This window comes from Trematomus bernacchii, unplaced genomic scaffold (genome assembly GCF_902827165.1).
Source record: "Trematomus bernacchii unplaced genomic scaffold, fTreBer1.1, whole genome shotgun sequence".
Classification (NCBI taxonomy): domain Eukaryota; kingdom Metazoa; phylum Chordata; class Actinopteri; order Perciformes; family Nototheniidae; genus Trematomus; species Trematomus bernacchii.
Genome location: NW_022987689.1, coordinates 4,081,009 through 4,101,387, shown reverse-complemented (window position 1 = coordinate 4,101,387; position 20,379 = coordinate 4,081,009). Strand labels below are relative to the sequence as shown.

Here is a 20,379-nt window from a genome sequence, read left to right as displayed (position 1 = left end):
CACACACACACACACACACACACACACACACACACACACACACACACACACACACACACACACACACACACACACACACACACACACACAGTATTATTGTATGAGAGAGGTTCCAGGTTGAATTGAGGCGAATATTTGTAATGTTCAGAGGTTGTTGTGTTTAATATTCATGAGAATATTTGTCATTGTTCAAATGATAATAAACAAACATATAAAGCATATTTGTCCACTCATATGTTGATAAGAGTATTAAAAACTTGAAAAATATCCCTCTAAGGTACATTTAGAACAGATAAAAAATGTGCGATTAATTTGCGATTAATCGCGATTAACTATGGACAATCATGCGATTAATCGCGATTAAATATTTTAATCGACTGACAGCCCTAATAAATATGCCTTATATAGGTATGGTCCTACACTATATTATTATAATATAGCATGATAGGTCCACTTTAAGTAGTTATACTGAAAATGATTCCCTTTCCATAAGCCACAGGTAAAAATGAGCTGTCCTTAGGTAAAAAAAAGAATACAACATTTTCATAATGGGGCATTTCACTGGCTAAATCATACTTAACTATAAAAAGGACATGCTTAAGCACTCATGTTATTCAATAACAGTATGGGAAAAACATAGTAAATAAATTAGAATTTCCATTTTATGTTACTTTATAAATAATAATAACCCATTGCATTTATTTTAGGGCTTTTACAAGTGCTCAACGTGCTTTACATTATTACATATCAGACATGTAATACATCAATACTGTTGACCCAGATTACCCACAGGAGCAATTTAGGGTGAAGTGTCTTGCCCAAGGACACAACGGCAAGACACTACACCCTAAACTGCGTCTGTGTTTATACTTTAACATTTACTCTATTATACAACAGTAAATTGAGGAAAACTCAAATGCATGCTAATTATAATAAGTAGAACAAAAATAATAGTCAGACATTGGTCATTTTGCATGCTTTTGGTACGTTCAGTATATTATGATGCTTATACTTTTAAATTAACACGTGGAATGAAGTTCTTTAGAAGGAATTTCCTACTACTTAAATATACTGTCGGAATAATCCTTAATCAACCTCGATTATCACATTTTTGTGAGGCATTGACCAATTTATCGGAGCTCCTGTATCACATGACCAAGGAAACGGCCTCAGAATTAAATTTTCCAGGAAGTTGCCCATGCGACTGTGAGGCGCACCGGCTCCATAGACAGAAACATCGCATTATGGCCTCGCTCTGAGCCTCCTGATGCGACAGTTGTGTACATACCTAACCGGCAATCCGTCACCATCGACGCCCTGATCATGGACCTCCAGTCCAGAGGCTTTTTTCGGGGCCATCGGAGTTGTCAATAGTACTCCCAAAGTACTATATTATTTGATTTTGAGCACTGTCACTTTTGCACGCCCGGGGATTTAAACCGAGGTGACAGTAGTAGCACTCACCCCATCTGCCGGTCAGCTAAGCTAGCTCGCTAAGTCCATAGCCAAGAAGGGCATCACTTTTCTTTTGGAGTAAAGGACAAGGAAACTACAACACCACTACTTTCATTAACAGAAGACTGATCAAAGGCTGATTCCCCGAGTTCCCATCTAACTACATATTCACTATTGATTGCTGGTAAGAATAAAACTCACGTTGGTGTTGCTATCTTGAAGTACAAGCCTGGCTTCATTTTTGTCAAAGGCACACAGGCTAGCTATGCTAATGCTAGTAGGTTGAACAGGCCCTGCCGGCTGTCAGTCCTCTCACTGACACAGCTAGCCTGCTAATCTTGCCAAGAACACGATAACGGATCAGACTAAATGTATCTGAATCGTTTGAGGTTAGTTTAACGGTAGGTACTCAGTCTGGAGGTATTATTTACAGTTGCTTAGCTAACATTAGCTGAAATGACAGCCAGGGTGTCTCCTCTCGTGGCTAATCTTCATCTGTTCACCGTTATCACCGACGGCTCTCTGAGGTGACGCTAGTTAGCCCTTCATCGTGTCATGGTTTTAAGACGGTTTTCCACATAGTTTCACATCTAACGCCTCAATTGTACCGGTGTGACTGAAAGCTTGCCGTTATTTGTCTTGTTAGCTTAGCATTAGCTCAAGTTTAATGTCAGGTTGACTGTTTAATTTTACTGGAGGAGCTCGCAGGGCCTGTAATTAAATACACTTCGTAGGACAGGGCTGGGCTACATCGCTAACCAACATTAGCTTAACTGTAACCAATCAGTGTCAAGAGTTGCAACATGTTGGCTAGTACCGGCTTATCTGCAGTGCTCCAGTTTTGATTTATCAACATATTGTCCTTCTCCACAGAAAGATGATCAAACTGAACTCTGTAGTTTAAGGTTAAATGTGGACATATCGGCCAGCCACGTAGCGAAATGTCTGACAGTGGGACACGTAATGCTGGCCGGCTAACGATTTAACCTGCCTCGGCCGGGAATGCTGCCTGGTTAGCAGGCCAGTAAAACGTATTTTTATCCTGTAACTTCGCTAAGAGACAATCGGAAGCTTTCCCTTAACTACCTGTCACATTAAATAGCGATTCATAAGTATCAGTTCATATCTGCTGACAGAACCATATGGTAGCTTTGTGCATGGATGCCCTGTCTAAAAAGAAGCATGGCATTAGCTAGCGGCTAACGACAGTTCCTGTGTCAGCAGGTGGATGGTGGATGACACGTCTGCTTGTAGTATTCACCATATTTTATTATTCCATTTTGTCTTGGCTCCTATTCAACGATCGTTTTTCTTGATGAGAAACTGTAGTCATTTATTTTAAACGGGTATCGACTTAACGATATTTGCACATGTAGCTAGCACACCCAGGGGGCATTACAACCAATATTAACACAGCAAACGTTCTTTGACCTGAGGTATCCATTTTCTTAAATTCCCTCAAAACATGACCAGTCCAAGTGATTTGGTCCCAGGCAGGTATGTACTGTAAGTAGATCTCCCAACCATAAGACATAATCCCCATTTTGTTTTTGGTGCTTGACAGTCATAGTCCCCTATTTTATATTTGAACAACCGACAGACTTGGGTAGACATTATAACAAGCACATGAGTCGATCAATATCTGATTTGAGCAATAAATATACACAGATGAAGTTAACTCTGTGCTCATAAGACTGCAAGCATGAGCCATGAAATATGCAAGTAACCAACATTGTGGGAGGTGGTGGCGTTATCTAGTCAAACCCACAGACCACACCCTCCCTGCTTGGTAAGATGATGCCACACTGGGTTCATGTCTTCATACAGTATTGAGTTATGTCTAACCTGTATGACTGTAGTTATCATATGTAGAAATCCACTTTGAAATCAAAGTCATTTTATTTTGATGCTTGTTTTGTGCTAATGCCTAATCGTTTATTTCTTCTCCTCTATTTTTCTAAAAGGCTGGCCACACAAAGCCACCCTAATGCAGAACCACAAAAGAACGTGAAATGAACAAACCACCACAGCCTATAGCGGGACCCACCTCCGTCCCAAACCCTTCCCCTTCCCCTGGATTGACACAGGTGAGAGCCACTGACTTTGTTTAATACTAGTTGCTGTTTTTTGTATATTAAAGATAGGTAACATCATTTTTCCTGTATTCTCTCCTCTCAAGGCCGCCTACGGTCCTGGACAACCCCCTTCTCTTGTCTTTGCCTCCCCCCCACCTCAACAAATGAACTCTGCACCGCAACCAAGACAGGTATTGTTCACATCACAGTGTTTTTCCTACTGCTAAAGTTTTAGATTTCAGTGGCTTAAGTATGTGATAATTTGCCTTGTATGGGAACCTTCCCTCTTCTACTCTTTCACTAAGACTTCTGACACGGCTTCTTCTGCTATAAGGCTTTGGCTAAGTCTCTGTGTGTGTTTTGGCCTTTTGCCATGTTTCTCCTTGAATGTCAATCTTGACTTCTTTCCTCTCTTCTGCTGTCCTCCCAGTTTGCTGCAGGCCCCCGTACTTTACACCAACAGGTACTAACACCCTGCACTTTTCCTTACATCCCCCATCTCCTTAGTGTAATGCATGCTTTCAGCTCCACATATTAGAGAATATATAAGCTTTACTGTTTTATTATATGAAATAACTTTTCCTGAGGTCCAGTTGCATTTAATTCCAAATCTAATTTTAACAATGCATATTTCTCTATAGGAAATAGTTGTTGGCCAGGTCAAAATGTTTATTAGATATCAACAAGTCCTTATTTATTGTTTATCCATCATGCACCCTAACATTTTGTATTAAAGATAATTAGTTTTAGTATTGCAGCATTTTCACATTGTTTCAGTGCACACATGCGCCGGCAACCTGTAAAGTGATTTTTAAACCACTCGAGCTGGGACCGAAGAACTCGAGTGGATCGTACTTCTCTGCAGACCTGAACACAGTTGCATGTCATCGTTTGAGCTTACTGTTCATGGCTGATAAAATATTTTGTTGCTGCCTCTCTTTCTCTTCATTCTTACGGCTTGTAATCTTAACCTTTCACATTGTCTCTTGTCCTCATTTTCACTTAAATCTCACTCCCTCTCTTGCTCTCTGCTCATGTGTTGCGCGGCTGAAGGGGGGATACAGAGCATTACAGGTAACAGCTTTTCCCTTCGTCTATCTACCCCCCTCTTAACTCGGGCTAACTTCAGTATAGCAATGAGATATGAGATATGAGATATGAGATTCAGCACTCGGTGTAATTCAAATTAGACTCAGTGTAACTCAAGACCTGAACGTGCTGTACATATTGGCAGTCACAGTGAGTGCTTCCAGCTGAGTTTAGGTCTGTGACTGAACACATACACAAGCACAACGCTTGTGTGTTGTGCTTGTGTGTGTGTTCATAACACGTGAGTTAGGACAACAATAGCTAAGACACTAAATAAGCACATGGAGCATCAGGTTTGCTTGTGCTTCTGACATACTCTTCATCGTTCTTTCTTTATCTTCCCTCATTTGTTTTCTAGAGTTACTATCAGAACCGACCAGCAATGGCCGCGAGTGCTCCAAGGCTGCAGACGAGTAGTGGCCCCCGACCTGTCGGACCCACTCACGTCTACCCGCCCAACTCCCAGATGATGATGATTTCCCAGCAGCAGCTGTCTTTTGCTGGCTCCCCTCAGGGATACTTCATCCCCCCTGGACAGGTTAGTTTACTTTATTAGTATTACTTAGTATCCATTTGACAAATGACATGCAAAGTACATGCATATAACCAGTCTACCCAACAACCTGCCGATATGATATTAAGTATATCTTAATGATTACTGGGATAATAATCTCATCATGAAATGTACATGTTGTCCCACGCCTACTGTGCGCATCACATTGCTGTTCTGGCACCAAAGTTGAAGTATTTTTCTCATGAAGAAATACAATTTGAATAATTGGGGTGAACGTCTAAGACATTTAAGTGTTAACAACCGTAAAGGTTCTCTTAGGAACGTAGGGGATTACCTGCTCCTACTAAATGAGTGTAAGGAAGCCCCGTTAAAACTACTGCCATGGAAAAAAATAATTTTTGGCTTAGGAAATTGAGTTCAAAGTAATTTTCCATTAAAGAGACAGATTATCAAGCAGCAAAGAATTACGAGTGCCACAGTTTGTCAAATGGTAAACTTAAACAGACTGAAACATCAACAGCCAGAGAAAATCAGTCTTTCTGCTTCAAAAAGCCTGACTGAAGTGTGTGAGCATGTGACTTGTAGGCAAAAGAAATATAAGCTGCGTTTCAAAAAGAAATTGGGACAATATGCACAAATGTTAGTTTCTTATCTTCCAAATCCAAAGACAGATGTTAGAAAAAAGGCTTCTCTTTTTGGGTTAATACAGTGCATTTCTGTGGAGATGACGCATAATAATTAAATACGTTGTTGTAATCTCTGTCTCTTTATTGTTTCTCTGCAGTACCGGGCCCCATATATGCCTCCTACTCAGCAGTATCCAGTGACCACCGCTACAGCAAGCTTCTACCCGGGAACTAGCCCTGCTGAATACCCTGCTTATGGTAAGGGGTTTTGGACAAGACCAACAACAACCAAGCGCAACTATAAACATGGACAATTGTCAGTTAAAATCTTTAACACCAGAAAAACACATTTAACTTCAGCATGTAGTTTAAGTCTGTTTATATTTGCGCGCCTCTTCGCCCATATGGTATCGCCGGGTGTGTGTGGTGGCTTGGCTTGGCTGGTTGGTGTGTTTAATGTCTCTGTGGGTGAAACACAGCTGTATGTGGTGAAGTGCCAGTTGCATGTAGTCTGGCTTGATTCTGCTTTGGCCTGTGTGCTCTCTATCTGCAGTCTCACCTGACACTGCCTTACAGGTTCCATGAAATGGCTTTGAGACAATAATTGTGTCCTTTTGCTGGATGCATGTCTAAATAGAAATTCTGTTTGGGTGGTTTTCATGTAAAGACTAAATATTACTGAAAGCATTCAGGACAAAGACTACCTGATGCAAGCAAATATTTAAGTATTGCTGCAAATACTGCACATGAAACCATTTTCTTTTAAATCCCCCCAAACACACATCTTGTGTTACTGCTGAAGAAAACTGTGAGGAATTGGCTTGTTAAAACTTAAACCTCACATTATTTTGCTTACACACACCACTGAGTGTAAAATGAACACATTATAAAACTTTCCAGGAAGAGAAAATTATGATTTCGATTTACAGAAACAATAAATAAATAAGATACAGACAGGAACACAAGGTACGAACACGTTAAAGGCTTTGTTCATTTCATGGGACCTTTTTAACACCCTGCTTCCTCTGGATCCTCTCATTAACTCATTCTGCATCTGTCTCTTCCTGCCCTCTCTCCTTCTTTCCTCCCTCTCCCGTCCCTCACTCCCTTCCTCTCGTTTGCTGCGTTGGTTCAGAGCCCTCTCTTGCTGCGAGGGAGAGGCGGGGTGGTGGGGGGAGAGGGGGCGGGCGAGAGAACGTCCGTCTCTCTCTCCACGGTGCTCCTCTCACCTCCCAGCGCTACCCTGGTGAGTAGTGTGTGTGTGCTTGTGTGTTGTTCAGCAGGCTTTAGTGGCAACAATCTCTGTGGCCCTTCCTGTCTCTGGTAGTGTTTTACTTTTCTTTATTCTAACACGAATGTTTGCGTTCGAATGGGATACAAAGTAAAGGTTGCATACATAAAGAAAACATTCACCGGTGATCATACCACCAGAAAATACACCTAAATGCACACTGTCAGTGACGTTAGGGTTAAATCGGGGTGAAATGAACAATTTAGCTGACAATTATATAAAGGTTATACTTAAAATACTTTAATCTACAAACCACACTTTGTGAGCAGTGCTGATATAATTCTCTCTAACAATATCCTTCAACATCTGCTGAATAAAAAAACACTAACCCTTGCTAGCAAGCAGGTTTCTTGCTAGCTGGACCGAAATGTACAACAATCAAGTTCATTGTTTAAACATTCATGAGCTACAAAGTCATGTTGGCTCTTTTCCTTCACTGTACAGCACTTTAACATCCTGCTCCTGTCCGACCTTCAGTCTGGATGTGAAGGTCATTACTTCAATGGCGTGTCGTAACCAATTTCACTGTAGTGCGTTTGAACCTTAAACTTCACACAGGCAAGCTTTAACATCCAGGGTTTTGAGTAATGGCAGCGTCAATTGATTTCACAACACATATATTAGTCTGTAGATAAGCCTATATCTATATATAATATGTAAACGTTTTTTTTTTTGCTTTGACCTTGAACAACTCTTATAGACTCTGTTTTCTTTCCTACAGGATGCAAGATGTGTTTTCTCTGTTTAAAGTTCCAAATATGAATTAGGTTAACAGCCATGCTTCAGAAAGTACACAGTAAATACTTTTTTTGTCAAGACTACAGGAAAATAAACTCTTGTGACTCCGGATTGGAGCTGCGTCTTACACTTTTGGGATGGTTTCCTTTTCATTAATACTCTTTATTGTTTGGTTTACCTGTTACAGCAGGAGCATACTATCCAGCACAGCCGCAGTACTCCCCAGCTGTCCAGCCGGCACCAGTCATGATAAACCCCGCCCAGCAACAGCAACAAGCCCCGCCTCCTCAGCAACCACCGGCACCGCCACAAGGGCCACCAAAGAGGGAACGCAAAACGGTAGTGTGTCTCAACAAAAGGGCAGCGCGCCTCTTGTCTGAGGTCAAACAGTTTTTTTGAATGGACAAAAAAGTGTATTGTCTGTCCAATGTGGAACTTTCCCTTTTACCTGTAAATGACAATAGTGTTCACCATGATGGGTGGCTGCCATAGATCAGTAGCGACAGCATTGTTACACACTGGCTGTGCTTTGATGTTGGCTACATGTTAGAAATCTAACCAATATGTATTCTGCCTTTTTATAGATAAGGATACGAGACCCCAACCAGGGCGGGCGTGATATCACAGAGGAGATCATGTCGGGTGGAAGATCCACCACCACACCGACCCCCCCACAGGTGAGGAGACATTTTGAGAAGACTGTCTTTATGGACTCATTTGAACTCTGATCTGAAACAGGAAGATATAGTCATAAAAAGTATGTTTTTTTTGTTGTATTCTATGTCTTGAAAACTAACGAGTCATGGCTCTGTTAATCTGGGATTAAGGTTTTGTTTTTCTTATCTAATCCCTTCTATCTCTTAATCTAATTGTAAAACAACCAATAATGTATTGTTTAAATTTTTAAGTTACAGCATACAAATATCAATGCTTGAGCAGATCATAACTATACCTTTTTAGAGAAAATAAATGACATTTGGTTGGTTTGTGTTGGAGAAAAACAAAGCACAGCTTTGAAATTCTCTCCACACCTGCTCCCAATTTATTTATTTGTCATGGCTTCACATCTCTGTGGTAACCTTTTGCACAGCAAACATCTAGCACAGTGTTTTAAAAGAACAAAAATACAAAGCCAAGCAAATACACACTGATGTTTTGAGCTGTGGTTGTATTTTCAGGATAGTTTGCCTCAACTAGTACATAGAGTTGCCAGCTTGGTTTTACAGAACACATTTTTTTTTAACACTATACAATACACAGTACACACGGCAGTCTTTAAAATGACCATAACGCTTAATAATCACTTCTTTGAAACGGTCACAAATGATTTCATCACAATTACTTATGAAAGGCATGGATGTATGTCATAAATACGTTGCAATCTGTGTTTCCATTTCATTTATCAGAGATTTAAACCCTTATTACTGTTTTGTGACTGCAGGCTTCCACAGCAGAATCGAGTCCTGCGCAGACAAACGGAGAAGTTACACAGCCAGCCACTACAGTGACTAGAATAGGTGAGTACAGTTCCTCAGTTTTGGTTTACATAACGAATACAAGATGGCTGTATTCCACATTTTCCAGATTGTGACTATTCTGTATATTTTGCTGCCCAGATGACAACACTGAGCCTCCTGTGAGCGCTGAAACCCCCCCACCTCCTGCCACAGCAGAATCAGAGCCTGTGGAGGAAGACCAACAGGAATCGGATGACCAGATGACACCGCCTGCTGAGTTAGCCGCACAATCTGTAGCCCCTGCAGCCGCCGCTGAGGTGCCACCCCCATTGAAAAAGGACCTGCCGTCTCCCTCCCCCCCCCCCTGCAGCAGCAGCAGCAGCAGCAGCAGCAGAGCCTACTACTACTCCAGTTGAGGCCGAAAACACAGTTGATACTAAAGTAAGTGACACGGTAGACGCTCCTGTCAGCCCTTCAGCATCATTAGCAGCAAAAGAGGCGCCTGTCAGGAAGGAAGAACCACAGGCTGCCCCTGCTCCCGCTGAGAAGGTACTAGAAAAGGAAGAAAAGAAAATGGAGGAGGTGAAGAAATCTGAGAAAGAGGAGCAGGTGGCCAGCGCTAAGTTGGAGCCTGCCGTTGAGCTTGCTGCAACGGTTACCCCCGAAAAAGAAGCAGAAGAAGAGACGGCTACAAAGACAGAAACAGAGGTCTCTCCACCTCCGCCCTCTGCAGAGGAACCTGCTGCTGCTCAGACTCAGAGCGTCGCCCCGAGCTCTGAACCTGCTGCTGCTCAGACTCAGAGCGTCGCCCCGAGCTCTGAACCTGCTGCTGCTCAGACTCAGAGCGTCGCCCCGAGCTCTGAACCTGCTGCTGCTCAGACTCAGAGCGTCGCCCCGAGCTCTGAACCTGCTGCTGCTCAGACTCAGAGCGTCGCCCCGAGCTCTGAACCTGCTGCTGCTCAGACTCAGAGCGTCGCCCCGAGCTCTGAGCCTGAACCCACACCGGCTGAGGCAGCAGAGCCTCTCCTCTCCAACGGTCTTCCTCAGGACGCTGAGGAACTCGCTGATGATGTGGCATTAACAGACACTACACCCCTTGAAAAGCCTGAAGCGTCGCAATCTCAGGAATCCGCACCTGTGGCTAAAACGGCAATGCCTGCCCAGGAGGAGGTAGAAGAGGAGGAGGAGGAGGAGAAGAAAGAGGAGGAGAGTAAGGAGACAATTGAAGATGCCCCTCCTGCCGCTGTAAGCTGCCCTACAGAGGAATCCACTATGCAAGGTAGGGTGGAGTTTATTCTGGCTCACGTGTAGGTTTGTTATTTGTGTCTGTGGTAGATTTTAATATCAACACTGCCTCCTTTTCTTAAAGCTGCAACGTCCGTGCCAAAGAAGAGGAAGAACATGAAGGAGCTCAACAAGAAGGAGGCCATCGGAGACCTCCTGGACGCCTTCACAGAGGTGAGTGTCAGTCCGGATGACCACATGAAAGATCGATATTAACAAAAGGACACAGTGTTCATGTGTCTCCGCAATTTCAGACGTATCAACAATATTTTTGAGGACATTTTATAACACTAAATTCTGCATCAAGTAACTTGGTCATCATAACACGTCCTCATCTCTTGGTGTTTTTGTTTGTCGCAGGAGCAAGAAGCCAAGCCTGCTCCCGAACCCTCGTCCGCTCAGGCCGACCCGGCACCTGTTGCTCCGCCCGCGCCTCCTGCTGAAGTTGTGGATGAAACCTGGGAGGAGAAGGAGGACAAGCAGAGCGATAAACCTAAAGCAAAAACTGAGCCAACTGAGGCGAAATACCAGTACAAAGAAGGTATGCTGTGACCAACATGCTCTAGAATTGGCAATACAAAAAAGAAAGGGGGGCACAGTCAAATGTATTTATAATTGTGTTTGTTAATGCAACAGTTGATTCATATATACAATGTTTCTTCCATCTCTCTCAGAACAATGGAAGCCGATAGACCCAGAAGACAAGAAGCGGTACGACCGGGAGTTCCTCCTGGGCTTCCAGTTCATCACCGCCAGTATGAACAAACCTGACAACCTGCCCACCATCAGTGACGTGGTCCTGGAAAAGGTAAGGGACTTTTGTACATCATTTTGAGAAATGAGAAATAAGTTAATATTCGAGGGGGAAAAAAGCGTTGAGAAATTAAGCAGTCCTCCACTTCTTTAAACATTAACATTTATTTTTACCTTCAGGCAAACAAGACTCCGATGCGGCCTCCTGACCCAGCTCGCATGATGAATGTCGGTCCTGATTTTACCCCCTCTTATTTGGGGAACCTCGGAAGCAGATCGACGGGGGGACCCCGAGGCCCAGTGAGTGAAATGGACTCTTCAAAATCCCATGTATATGTTGACAAAGGTTTATTTTCTAACTTTTCCCTATATCTTTTCCCACCCCTCCTTTTAGCCACCGGGCGGGTCGGGCCACGTCGGACCGGGCCACGTCGGACCGGGCCACGTTGGGTCGGGCCACGTCGGACCACGCCGCTCCCAGCAGGGTCCGAGGAAAGACACCAGGAAAATCTTCACCAGCTTGTCCCTCGGGGAAGACATACAGCTCAACAAGGCTGAGAAGGCCTGGAAACCCGGGGTAAAGAAGTCCACACAGAGCCACACCGAAGAGGTGGCCGAAGACGACGACCCCGAACTGGCGAAGACTGCCGAGCTGTTCAAGCGTCTGCGCAGTATCCTCAACAAGCTCACCCCTCAGAAGTTCCAGGAGCTGATGAAACAAGTGCAGGATCTGACGATAGACACCGAGGAGAGGCTGAAGGGAACCATTGACCTCATCTTTGAGAAGGCCATCTCAGAACCCAACTTCTCTGTGGCCTACGCCAACATGTGCCGCTGCCTTATGGGGGTAAGTCGAGGAATTCTTGTTTTTGTTAATTTCCTCCAATGTTGACACGTAAAACAATGCCCTTTTTGTCTTTTTTTGTATCTTTTTGTATCCATATTATTATCAATGAGATGTAAAGTGTATACTAAATAATGTGTTTCTCCCTCAGTTGAAAGTCCCTGCCACAGACAAACCAGGAGTTTTAGTGAACTTCCGCAAACTGCTGCTCAACCGCTGCCAGAAAGAGTTTGAGAAGGACCAGGACGACGATGAAATCTTTGAGAGGAAGCAAAAAGAAATGGAGGTTGCCAAAGAAGTAAGAAATGTGATCTTTTAACGAGACGGGTCACAACCGACACATGTTTTCGTTGTTTAATCGGACTCGACTGATCATATTACTGAGTACAGTTTCCATTTGTTTCTGCCCCAGGGAGAGGAGCAAGAGCGCCTGAGAGTGGCGCTGCAGAACGCCAGAGACCAGGCCCGCCGCCGCTCAATGGGTAACATCAAGTTCATCGGAGAGCTCTTCAAGCTGAAGATGCTGACGGAGGCCATCATGCACGACTGCGTAGTGAAACTGCTGAAGAATCATGATGAAGAGTCTCTGGAGTGTCTCTGCAGGCTGTTCTCCACCATCGGCAAAGACCTGGACTTTGAGAAGGCCAAGGTAAGAAAAGCACAAACGTTTACACATTCAGCTGCCCCGGCGTTTTGAATGTGCCACCGATTGTTAGTGATGGGTTCGAGGAACTGAGGAAACTATATAAATATCACTTATTCATTTATACTTAGCTCAACATTTCAAAGCCATGACTCGTACAATCTGTTTTTCCCTGTTAGCCTCGCATGGATCAGTATTTCGCCCAGATTGACAAGATCATCAAAGAGAAAAAGACTTCATCCAGAATCCGCTTCATGTTACAAGACGTCTTGGACCTCCGAAGCGTAAATATTCATTCTTCCATAGCGGGATATTGCAATAAAAGTAATCTAGGAGGAGTCTCATGAGACTTCTGAGTCTCATAAGAACCATGAATGTCATTAACGAAAATGATGGGACTGTTTTATAACGTCTACAGAGTAACTGGGTGCCGCGTAGAGGAGAACAGGGGCCGAAAACCATCGACCAGATCCACAAGGAGGCAGAGCTGGAGGAACAAAAGGAAATGATGAAAGTCCAGCAGATCATGTCCAGGGGAGGAGGAGGAGGAGGAGGAGGAGGAGGAGGAGGAGGTGGTGGTGGAGGAAGAAGGGACATGGGAGGGAACATGGGGGGCCGAGGCTCTCACCCACAGGGGGGCCGCGGGACCAGCCAGCCTCAGGACGAGGGCTGGAACACGGTGCCCATCTCCAAGAACAGACCCATCGACACCACCCGCCTCAGCAAGATCACCAAGGTAACGTCCAGGTGTTAGTTTGCATTTTTGTAGTCAGTCTTGTGTCAAATATCCTTGTTTGTATCACATCTAGTCCACCACTTGGTTTTATTTGTGAAGTTGAAGTGAAAACGGTTGACATTTGACTCCTTTTTAGTTTTTTTTATATTATATTGTCAAGTAAGTCTAGTCAAAACATTGTGTCATTTCTTTCTCCCACGCCGTGTCGTTGCCCTGTAGCTTTAACTCGAGTCATTTACTCGGAGTCATGCTGACTGATATGAGCGACCTGAAATGGCGACACAGCAGAGGACATGAAGCGGCTGCATTGAAGAAGAAACAGTTTCAAATATTTTGTCTCCTTTTTTCTTGTCAAATGAAATTATGATTTTGGTTGATTTTATTTTCTAAACTACAATTAAGTCCCTTGTTTTTTTTTACCATATGACATGTTAATATTGTTACAGTTTTGACGTCAGTGCCAACTCGTCATCGCCTCGTTTTAGTCGAGGTCAACAAGCATCTTTAGTCATAGTTTTCTTTAACAAAATAAACCTTTTAAGGTATTTGTCATAAAATCCCCGTTTCAGGTTTTCACTTGAACTCAACGCCTTGTCACCTGTCAGTAATTCCAATATATTGTTTGAGGCCTCGAGTGTTTTTTGAATGCAGCGTAAGAAATTGCCCCAATTCTTTTTACAGTTATTTTTCTCAATTACAACTTTTTTGAATGAAGCCGTGTTCAGATAAACCTGATCTTTTAAGACTTGCATTTGACTTGTTTGTTAATGTAAATGTTGTTTTGACCTTCAGCCTGTTAATCTGGACTTCAACAATCAGCTGCTGGCTCCAGGGGGAAAAGGCATGTGGGGCAGCTGGGGCAAAGGCAGCAGTGGAGGAACCGGAGCCAAACCAGCCATCGGAGAGCCGGGTAAAACACCTACTTTAAAAAGACAGTGTGGTTTTAGGCTTTTTTTTAAGTGGCTGAGTTTTAATCTGTCCTTTTTTAACACTTTTAGAGCCTGGTCGTCAATCTACCAGCACCGTCAACCGCTTCTCAGCGCTGCAGCAGTCTGGCTCCGCGCCGCCTGCCACGGACTCTGATCGCAGAGCTCCTCAGAGGTATTAACTGCTGCAGATATTTTCTCATCAAGGGAAAAAATGTTGTACTTTTGTCTTTTGTCTTTTTTAGATCCTTCACTTTCTACCAGAGTAACTGTCATTGTTTATTCAGAGAGTTTTTGGACACTTCATGAGTAATGTTGACCTGTTTGTGTCACTTTCAACCTTTTAGCTCGAGCCGTGAGCGTGGCGGGGATCGCTTGGAACGATCGGATCGCAGCGAGGGACGGGGGGGTCGTGACGACAGCAGCAGTCGCAACCAAATCAGCAAGAGGAGCTTCAGCAGAGAGTCTCAGGAGCGCGGCGGGAGGACCGGAGACCTGCGGGCGGCCACTGAGGCGGTGCGGCGCGTCGCCAGCATGACTGACGACCGGGACCGAGGAAGTCGGGATCGTGGAAGCCAAGATCGTGGTAGTCAGGATCGTGGTAGTCGGGATCGAGGTAGTCAGGATCGAGGTAGTCGGGATCGAGGTAGTCAGGATCGAGGTAGTCAGGATCGCGGCAGTCGGGATCGAGGTAGTCAGGATCGAGGTAGTCGGGATCGAGGTAGTCGGGATCGCGGCAGTCGGGATAGAGGAAGTGAAGACCGGGCCCCAAGCAAAGAGCTCCCAGGTGAACAACCCAGTGAGCAAAAGTAAAGATTTGAAATAGATATGATACAGACGTCCTTTAGGGATAGCTGCATAAACAATGATTGGAATAATATTTAACCCTTACTGTTTCTATTATCTCTGCAGTTAAGCGTGAGAGCGCTCCCACTCCTCCTCCTACTATTTCAAAACCTGCCTTGAGTGAAGATGAGTTGCAGAAGAAGTCGAACGCCATCATCGAAGAATACCTCCACATTAATGACTTGAAGGTACGAACATGAGGCCATGCGAACTGGCATGCACCGAAATTGATTTGACCTCAATGTACCCTTATAATCATCATTCAAACCGCTTCCAATGGCCAACCTCTTGTGTCTTGTTTTGCTGCTGCAGGAGGCGTTGCAGTGCGTGACTGAACTCGGCTGCTCCTCGCTGCTCTACGTGTTCGTGCGGAGCGGCGTGGAGTCGACGCTGGAGCGCAGCACCATCGCTCGACAGCACATGGGCATGTTGCTGCAGCAACTCATAAAGGCCGGCGCACTGCCCACGGAGCAATACTACAAAGGGTGAGCATGGAAAATTATCATCATCAAAGATTTTGATACTTACTCTTTGACCGATGAGAATGTGTGTTTGAAGTGAGATTAAATGCTGTGTTGTTTTTGGGACTGCAGGTTAGAAGAGACCCTGGAGATTGCTGAAGACATGGCCATAGATATACCTCACATCTGGCTCTACCTGGCTGAACTCATCACCCCCGTGCTCCATGAGGGAGGCATCCCTATGGGACAGCTCTTCAGGTGGGCTACAGCAAAAATAATTGAATCAAATAAGTCCAACAAAAAAATGTCTTGGTATAAAACGTTGTTTGAAATGTGGGATATCCTATAAACAGTCATCAAACTGTTTTTCTCAAATAAATACATTACATTTTTAAGGACTATCTAGGCCTTAACGTGTGATTTTACACATGCAGCTAAAAAAGACTGATTCAGTCACATCACTTGTTTTGTCAGCTTCTCACCTTTTTTTACTTCAATCCACTCACAAAAATCGACATACTTTTTAGCCTCGAGTGTTACTGGTTTTCCTAATGATGGTAGTAAAAAGACAACTAAATAGAAGTGATGTCCTAATAAAGTTCAAATGCATAACTCTGTGTGTGTGTGGTGTGTTCAGGGAGATCTCCAAGCCTCTGGTGCCTCTGGGCCAGGCCGGCGTTCTGCTGATACAGATCCTCAAGCTGCTCTGCAAAGAAATGGTACGTCTCGCATCAATATTGAACATTTTGAATGTAAACTTTAACATCTGTGTCATTAGATCCTGTTGTTCCTAATCTTAATAATTAGTGAGTATTGACAGTTTGGACACACTGGATTGAAAGTTTGTTTTTTCCCCATCAGACCCCTAAGAAGGTAGGGGCCATGTGGACAGAGGGGGATCTGAAGTGGAGCGAGTTCCTGCCCGAGGGCGACGACGTCGACGAGTTTGTCACCGAGCAGGTCTGTAGAACAAAACGGCAACTATTTATTCTGTGTCCTGACCCCGTTTAGATCTCTGGAGGCACAGGGACATTTTATCAGGAGTATATTTCAAGCTGTGAGAGTAGACTGAAATACCTTTACACAATCATGTGGAAATCAGACCTATAATGTGCCTATACTTGTCTGGATTACATGTGATGATTAAATAAAGATTTTAATCAAGGATAATTGTTAAAACAAATGCAGACCTTATGCCACACCCACCTAAGCCTCATGCTCTTGTGTGTTTCGGGTGTTTACGTTTATAAGAGAATCAAAAAGTAATGATAACAACTGGACTTAATATGTAACAAACAAAGTCAGAATATACATGGATTAATCTGGATATATAGAAATGCTGTAACTTTTTGGAAATGTCCAATCTTAACAAATAAGACGAAACAATCTTTGTTTCAAGAGTCTGGAAAATGTTGGTTTAGGTATCTTTTTAAAATGGGAATTTTACACTTAAAAAGCTGTAGAAAGTACGTTTTTACAAGTTGTTCCCTTACAAGAGCATCTTCAATTGTCTGTCTTTTTTAAATTTAGAAAATGGAGTTCACCATTGGAGAGGAGACGGAGGAGAAGAAAGACGAGGAGAAGGACGCCCTCACTGGAGAGGAGATCAGCAAACAGCTGGAGAGACTCATCCAGGACAAAGCCAACAACCAGCGCGTCAGAGACTGGGTCGAGGTGGGACATACTTCCTGTTTTACACATTAGATATCCTATTTGTTTTATGCCATTCAAAAAGCTGTGCGAGTCATTTGTTTTCCCTGTTGAACTGTTATTATTCTTTTTTTTTAGGCTAACTTGGACGACCAGCTGACCACTTCCAACCAGTTCATACGAGCTTTGATGACGTCCGTGTGTCAGTCTGCCATCATCTGTAAGTGTGAATGATGCCGTGTGTTTAGGCTATAACGCATCCTAAACATTTACCTGTTGGTCATCACTGATTGTCTCCTCATCACAGCATGTTGAAACGGTCACTATTACTGATGTATCGCTGTTCTGTGTTTATTGACTGTAGATTTAATTTTGCAGCCCTCTAAAGAACATTTAATTGAGAGTTTGTCTCTCCTTGTTCCAGGTGACACCCCGTACCGGGTGGATGCTAAGCAGATCGGCCAGAGGGCCAGTCTGCTGCAGAGATACCTGTGTGACGAGCAGAAGGAGCTGCAGGCGCTCTACGCCCTCCAGGCTCTGATGGTGCACATGGAGCAGCCAGCCAGTGAGTAATGATATTCATCTCCTGTATGTAGAAGTTATTTATCTTCGCTAAATTATATCTTCACCTTATTCAAAAATGGCTCAATAATCACACTGCTTATTCACAGTTGTATTAATTTACTGTCCTCTTTCGGTGTGGTTATGAGGCTGTTGCCATTTGTATTTTATGCATTTTAATATAAATGGCTACTATGATCATTTTCACCTCTAGTGAGAATTACAGTTTGGGTCATAATTAAAATATTCTAAAAAGGGTTAAATGAATAGGAAGGGGAAGAGTCTAGATTTGACAGTAAAAAGACTCCAAAATGTACTGTCGGTGTTAACATACAGTTGTATTAACACCGACATGCATCACAAATGCAGCCTGAGGTTATATATACTGCAGGAAGGCTTGTGTAAGCTTTCTTCCTCTGCAGCAAACAGTTTTTCATTAAGACTGGCAGATCAGGGCTGACCTCTGTGTGCTCTCTCTGCAGACCTGCTGCGGATGTTCTTTGACGCCTTGTACGACGAGGACGTTATCAAAGAGGAGGCCTTCTACAAATGGGAAACCAGCAAAGACCCTGCGGAGCAAACGGGCAAAGGTGTGGCCTTAAAATCAGTCACCGCCTTCTTCACCTGGCTCCGCGAGGCCGAGGAGGAGTCTGACAAAGAATAAAAAGAGTGAACTGAAAGCTGCCGCCCCCCTTTGGCGACGTGGGGGCTCTGCAGGCGGCTGCAGAGAGTCATGGACATTATTGCCATAGAGGCAGACTCAAATCAATCCTCAATGAGGATAAATCTTTATTATTTTTTCTTTTCTTTGAGGGATGGACTCAGAAAACAATCATTTCTCTCTACCTTCCCTCTCTTGCTTCCTCATTATTCCCCCCACCTGCTTGTCAAAGCAAGTGTCCTCATCAAATAAACTTGAAAACTGATGCAGCAGGATTGCTTGTTAATGAGGTGTGAAGTATCTCACATCACTACAGAACTGTTTTCTCACAATAATACAAACCGACAGGCTGCTTTTTTATGGTTCTAGATAATTCTAATGCCTAACATCCTATCTGATCTTTAAGAATAACAGCAGGGCGTGTGGTGTAGTGGTTCCCTGAAACGTCATGCCATAATGTGTGTTCAACCCAAACTCAGCTCTTATGTCTTTGTCCCTTACTGGAGTGTGCAGCATGACTGAAGTGTGTTTCTATTAATGATACAGTGGACGAAACGTCGATAGACAAATGTACATGAACTAATCTTAATTTGTTGGATGGAGTTTTTAAAGCAAAGGTTGTCTATTTTCTCTTCCTGTTTCGCAACATGAACTTACAAAGGACAGAAACATGGCGGACCGGTGTTGATCTTTGACCTTCACTACTGGGGGGGGGGGGTCTTAATGCTTCCTCTAAGCCATCCTCTCCCATCCCCAGTGGTGAGCCACACTGACTGACTTCTCATCTTTACCTCTTCTATACTTAAACCTGAGCTGTCGTAGAGGACTAATGACCCAATCACCCTTAAAACTTGAAATCTACAGATAATTGACTTGATGAAAATATATAAAGTACAAAAAAAACAGCAACACAGAAATGATCCGAAAGCCTTTTCTACATCAAGTGGAAACTTATTTCAGGAGCGTTCTGTAAATATATAATAATAATTAAAAAAAACTTCTTTTTTCAGTTTTATTTTTCAGAAGCGATAAATTGCTGATTTAATTGCAGTGTAACCTTTTCCAACAGAAACCGCAGTTATCCGGATGCAGAGAGGTGCTTTAGATAATCCATTGATTATTAGTTGTATTGGAATTTTGTAAATATTTTTTTGCTTTCTTTATTTAAGAAATTATGCTTCTTTTGCATCGGAAACTGGAAAGATGAGGTAACAGAACATTGCAAATAAAGGACTTATTAAGTTGCTGAGAAGAGTTTTGCATGAGTCTGTCTGAAGCGTGTCAATACCTTGGATATATTGTTTTGTGTGTGTGGTTGTACAGAGACACTCCAAATCAACTGACCTTTCCTTTCTTTACTGTAAATAGTCAAATGTAGTTTGAGTTTTCTTAATGACATGATATTATAAAACTAACTGGTAGAAGATTGCAGCACAGTCAATATTATAAAAACAACAGGAGGGCATCTAAAGATATAAGCAAAAGTCACCAGCCTTAGGTTAAGAAAATGATACTTCAGTATGTTTAGTAAACTGAGTTCAGATAGGGAATTGATGTGAAAAAGGGAAATCGTAGGTTTTGATTTGGAAATTTTTTGTTTGTGAATACGTTTTTTTGCATATAGAAAATTGTAATTCAGGAGAGGAAAATTTGGAGTGGTTCCTCTGTGAAGGTTGCATCATGGCTGCATTAGCCCACTAGGTCACCTTGGAGAAAAATGGGCTGTAGACCCCCCCCCACTGAGCCCTCATTTTCCAACTGAGTATGCA

The 20,379-nt window shown here is 43.3% G+C and overlaps 1 protein-coding gene across 1 annotated transcript; it reads left to right on the top strand.

Moving 5' to 3' along the window:
• The first annotated feature begins 1,204 nt into the window (after positions 1-1,204).
• eif4g1a (eukaryotic translation initiation factor 4 gamma, 1a) lies at positions 1,205-19,867 on the top strand. Its single transcript, XM_034137597.1, is given in 32 exon segments — positions 1,205-1,639; positions 3,420-3,542; positions 3,635-3,721; positions 3,961-3,993; positions 4,978-5,157; positions 5,918-6,017; positions 7,976-8,127; positions 8,373-8,465; positions 9,230-9,305; positions 9,405-9,625; positions 9,627-10,524; positions 10,615-10,703; positions 10,890-11,070; positions 11,204-11,337; positions 11,463-11,582; positions 11,677-12,129; positions 12,278-12,424; positions 12,539-12,775; positions 12,949-13,053; positions 13,188-13,505; positions 14,298-14,415; positions 14,504-14,606; positions 14,779-15,218; positions 15,344-15,465; positions 15,590-15,762; positions 15,871-15,996; positions 16,376-16,457; positions 16,600-16,698; positions 17,269-17,412; positions 17,527-17,608; positions 17,813-17,953; positions 18,432-19,867. Coding segments are annotated over 31 exon segments (5,511 nt in total). The 5' UTR covers positions 1,205-1,639; positions 3,420-3,467; the 3' UTR covers positions 18,614-19,867.
• The last annotated feature ends 512 nt before the right edge of the window (positions 19,868-20,379 follow it).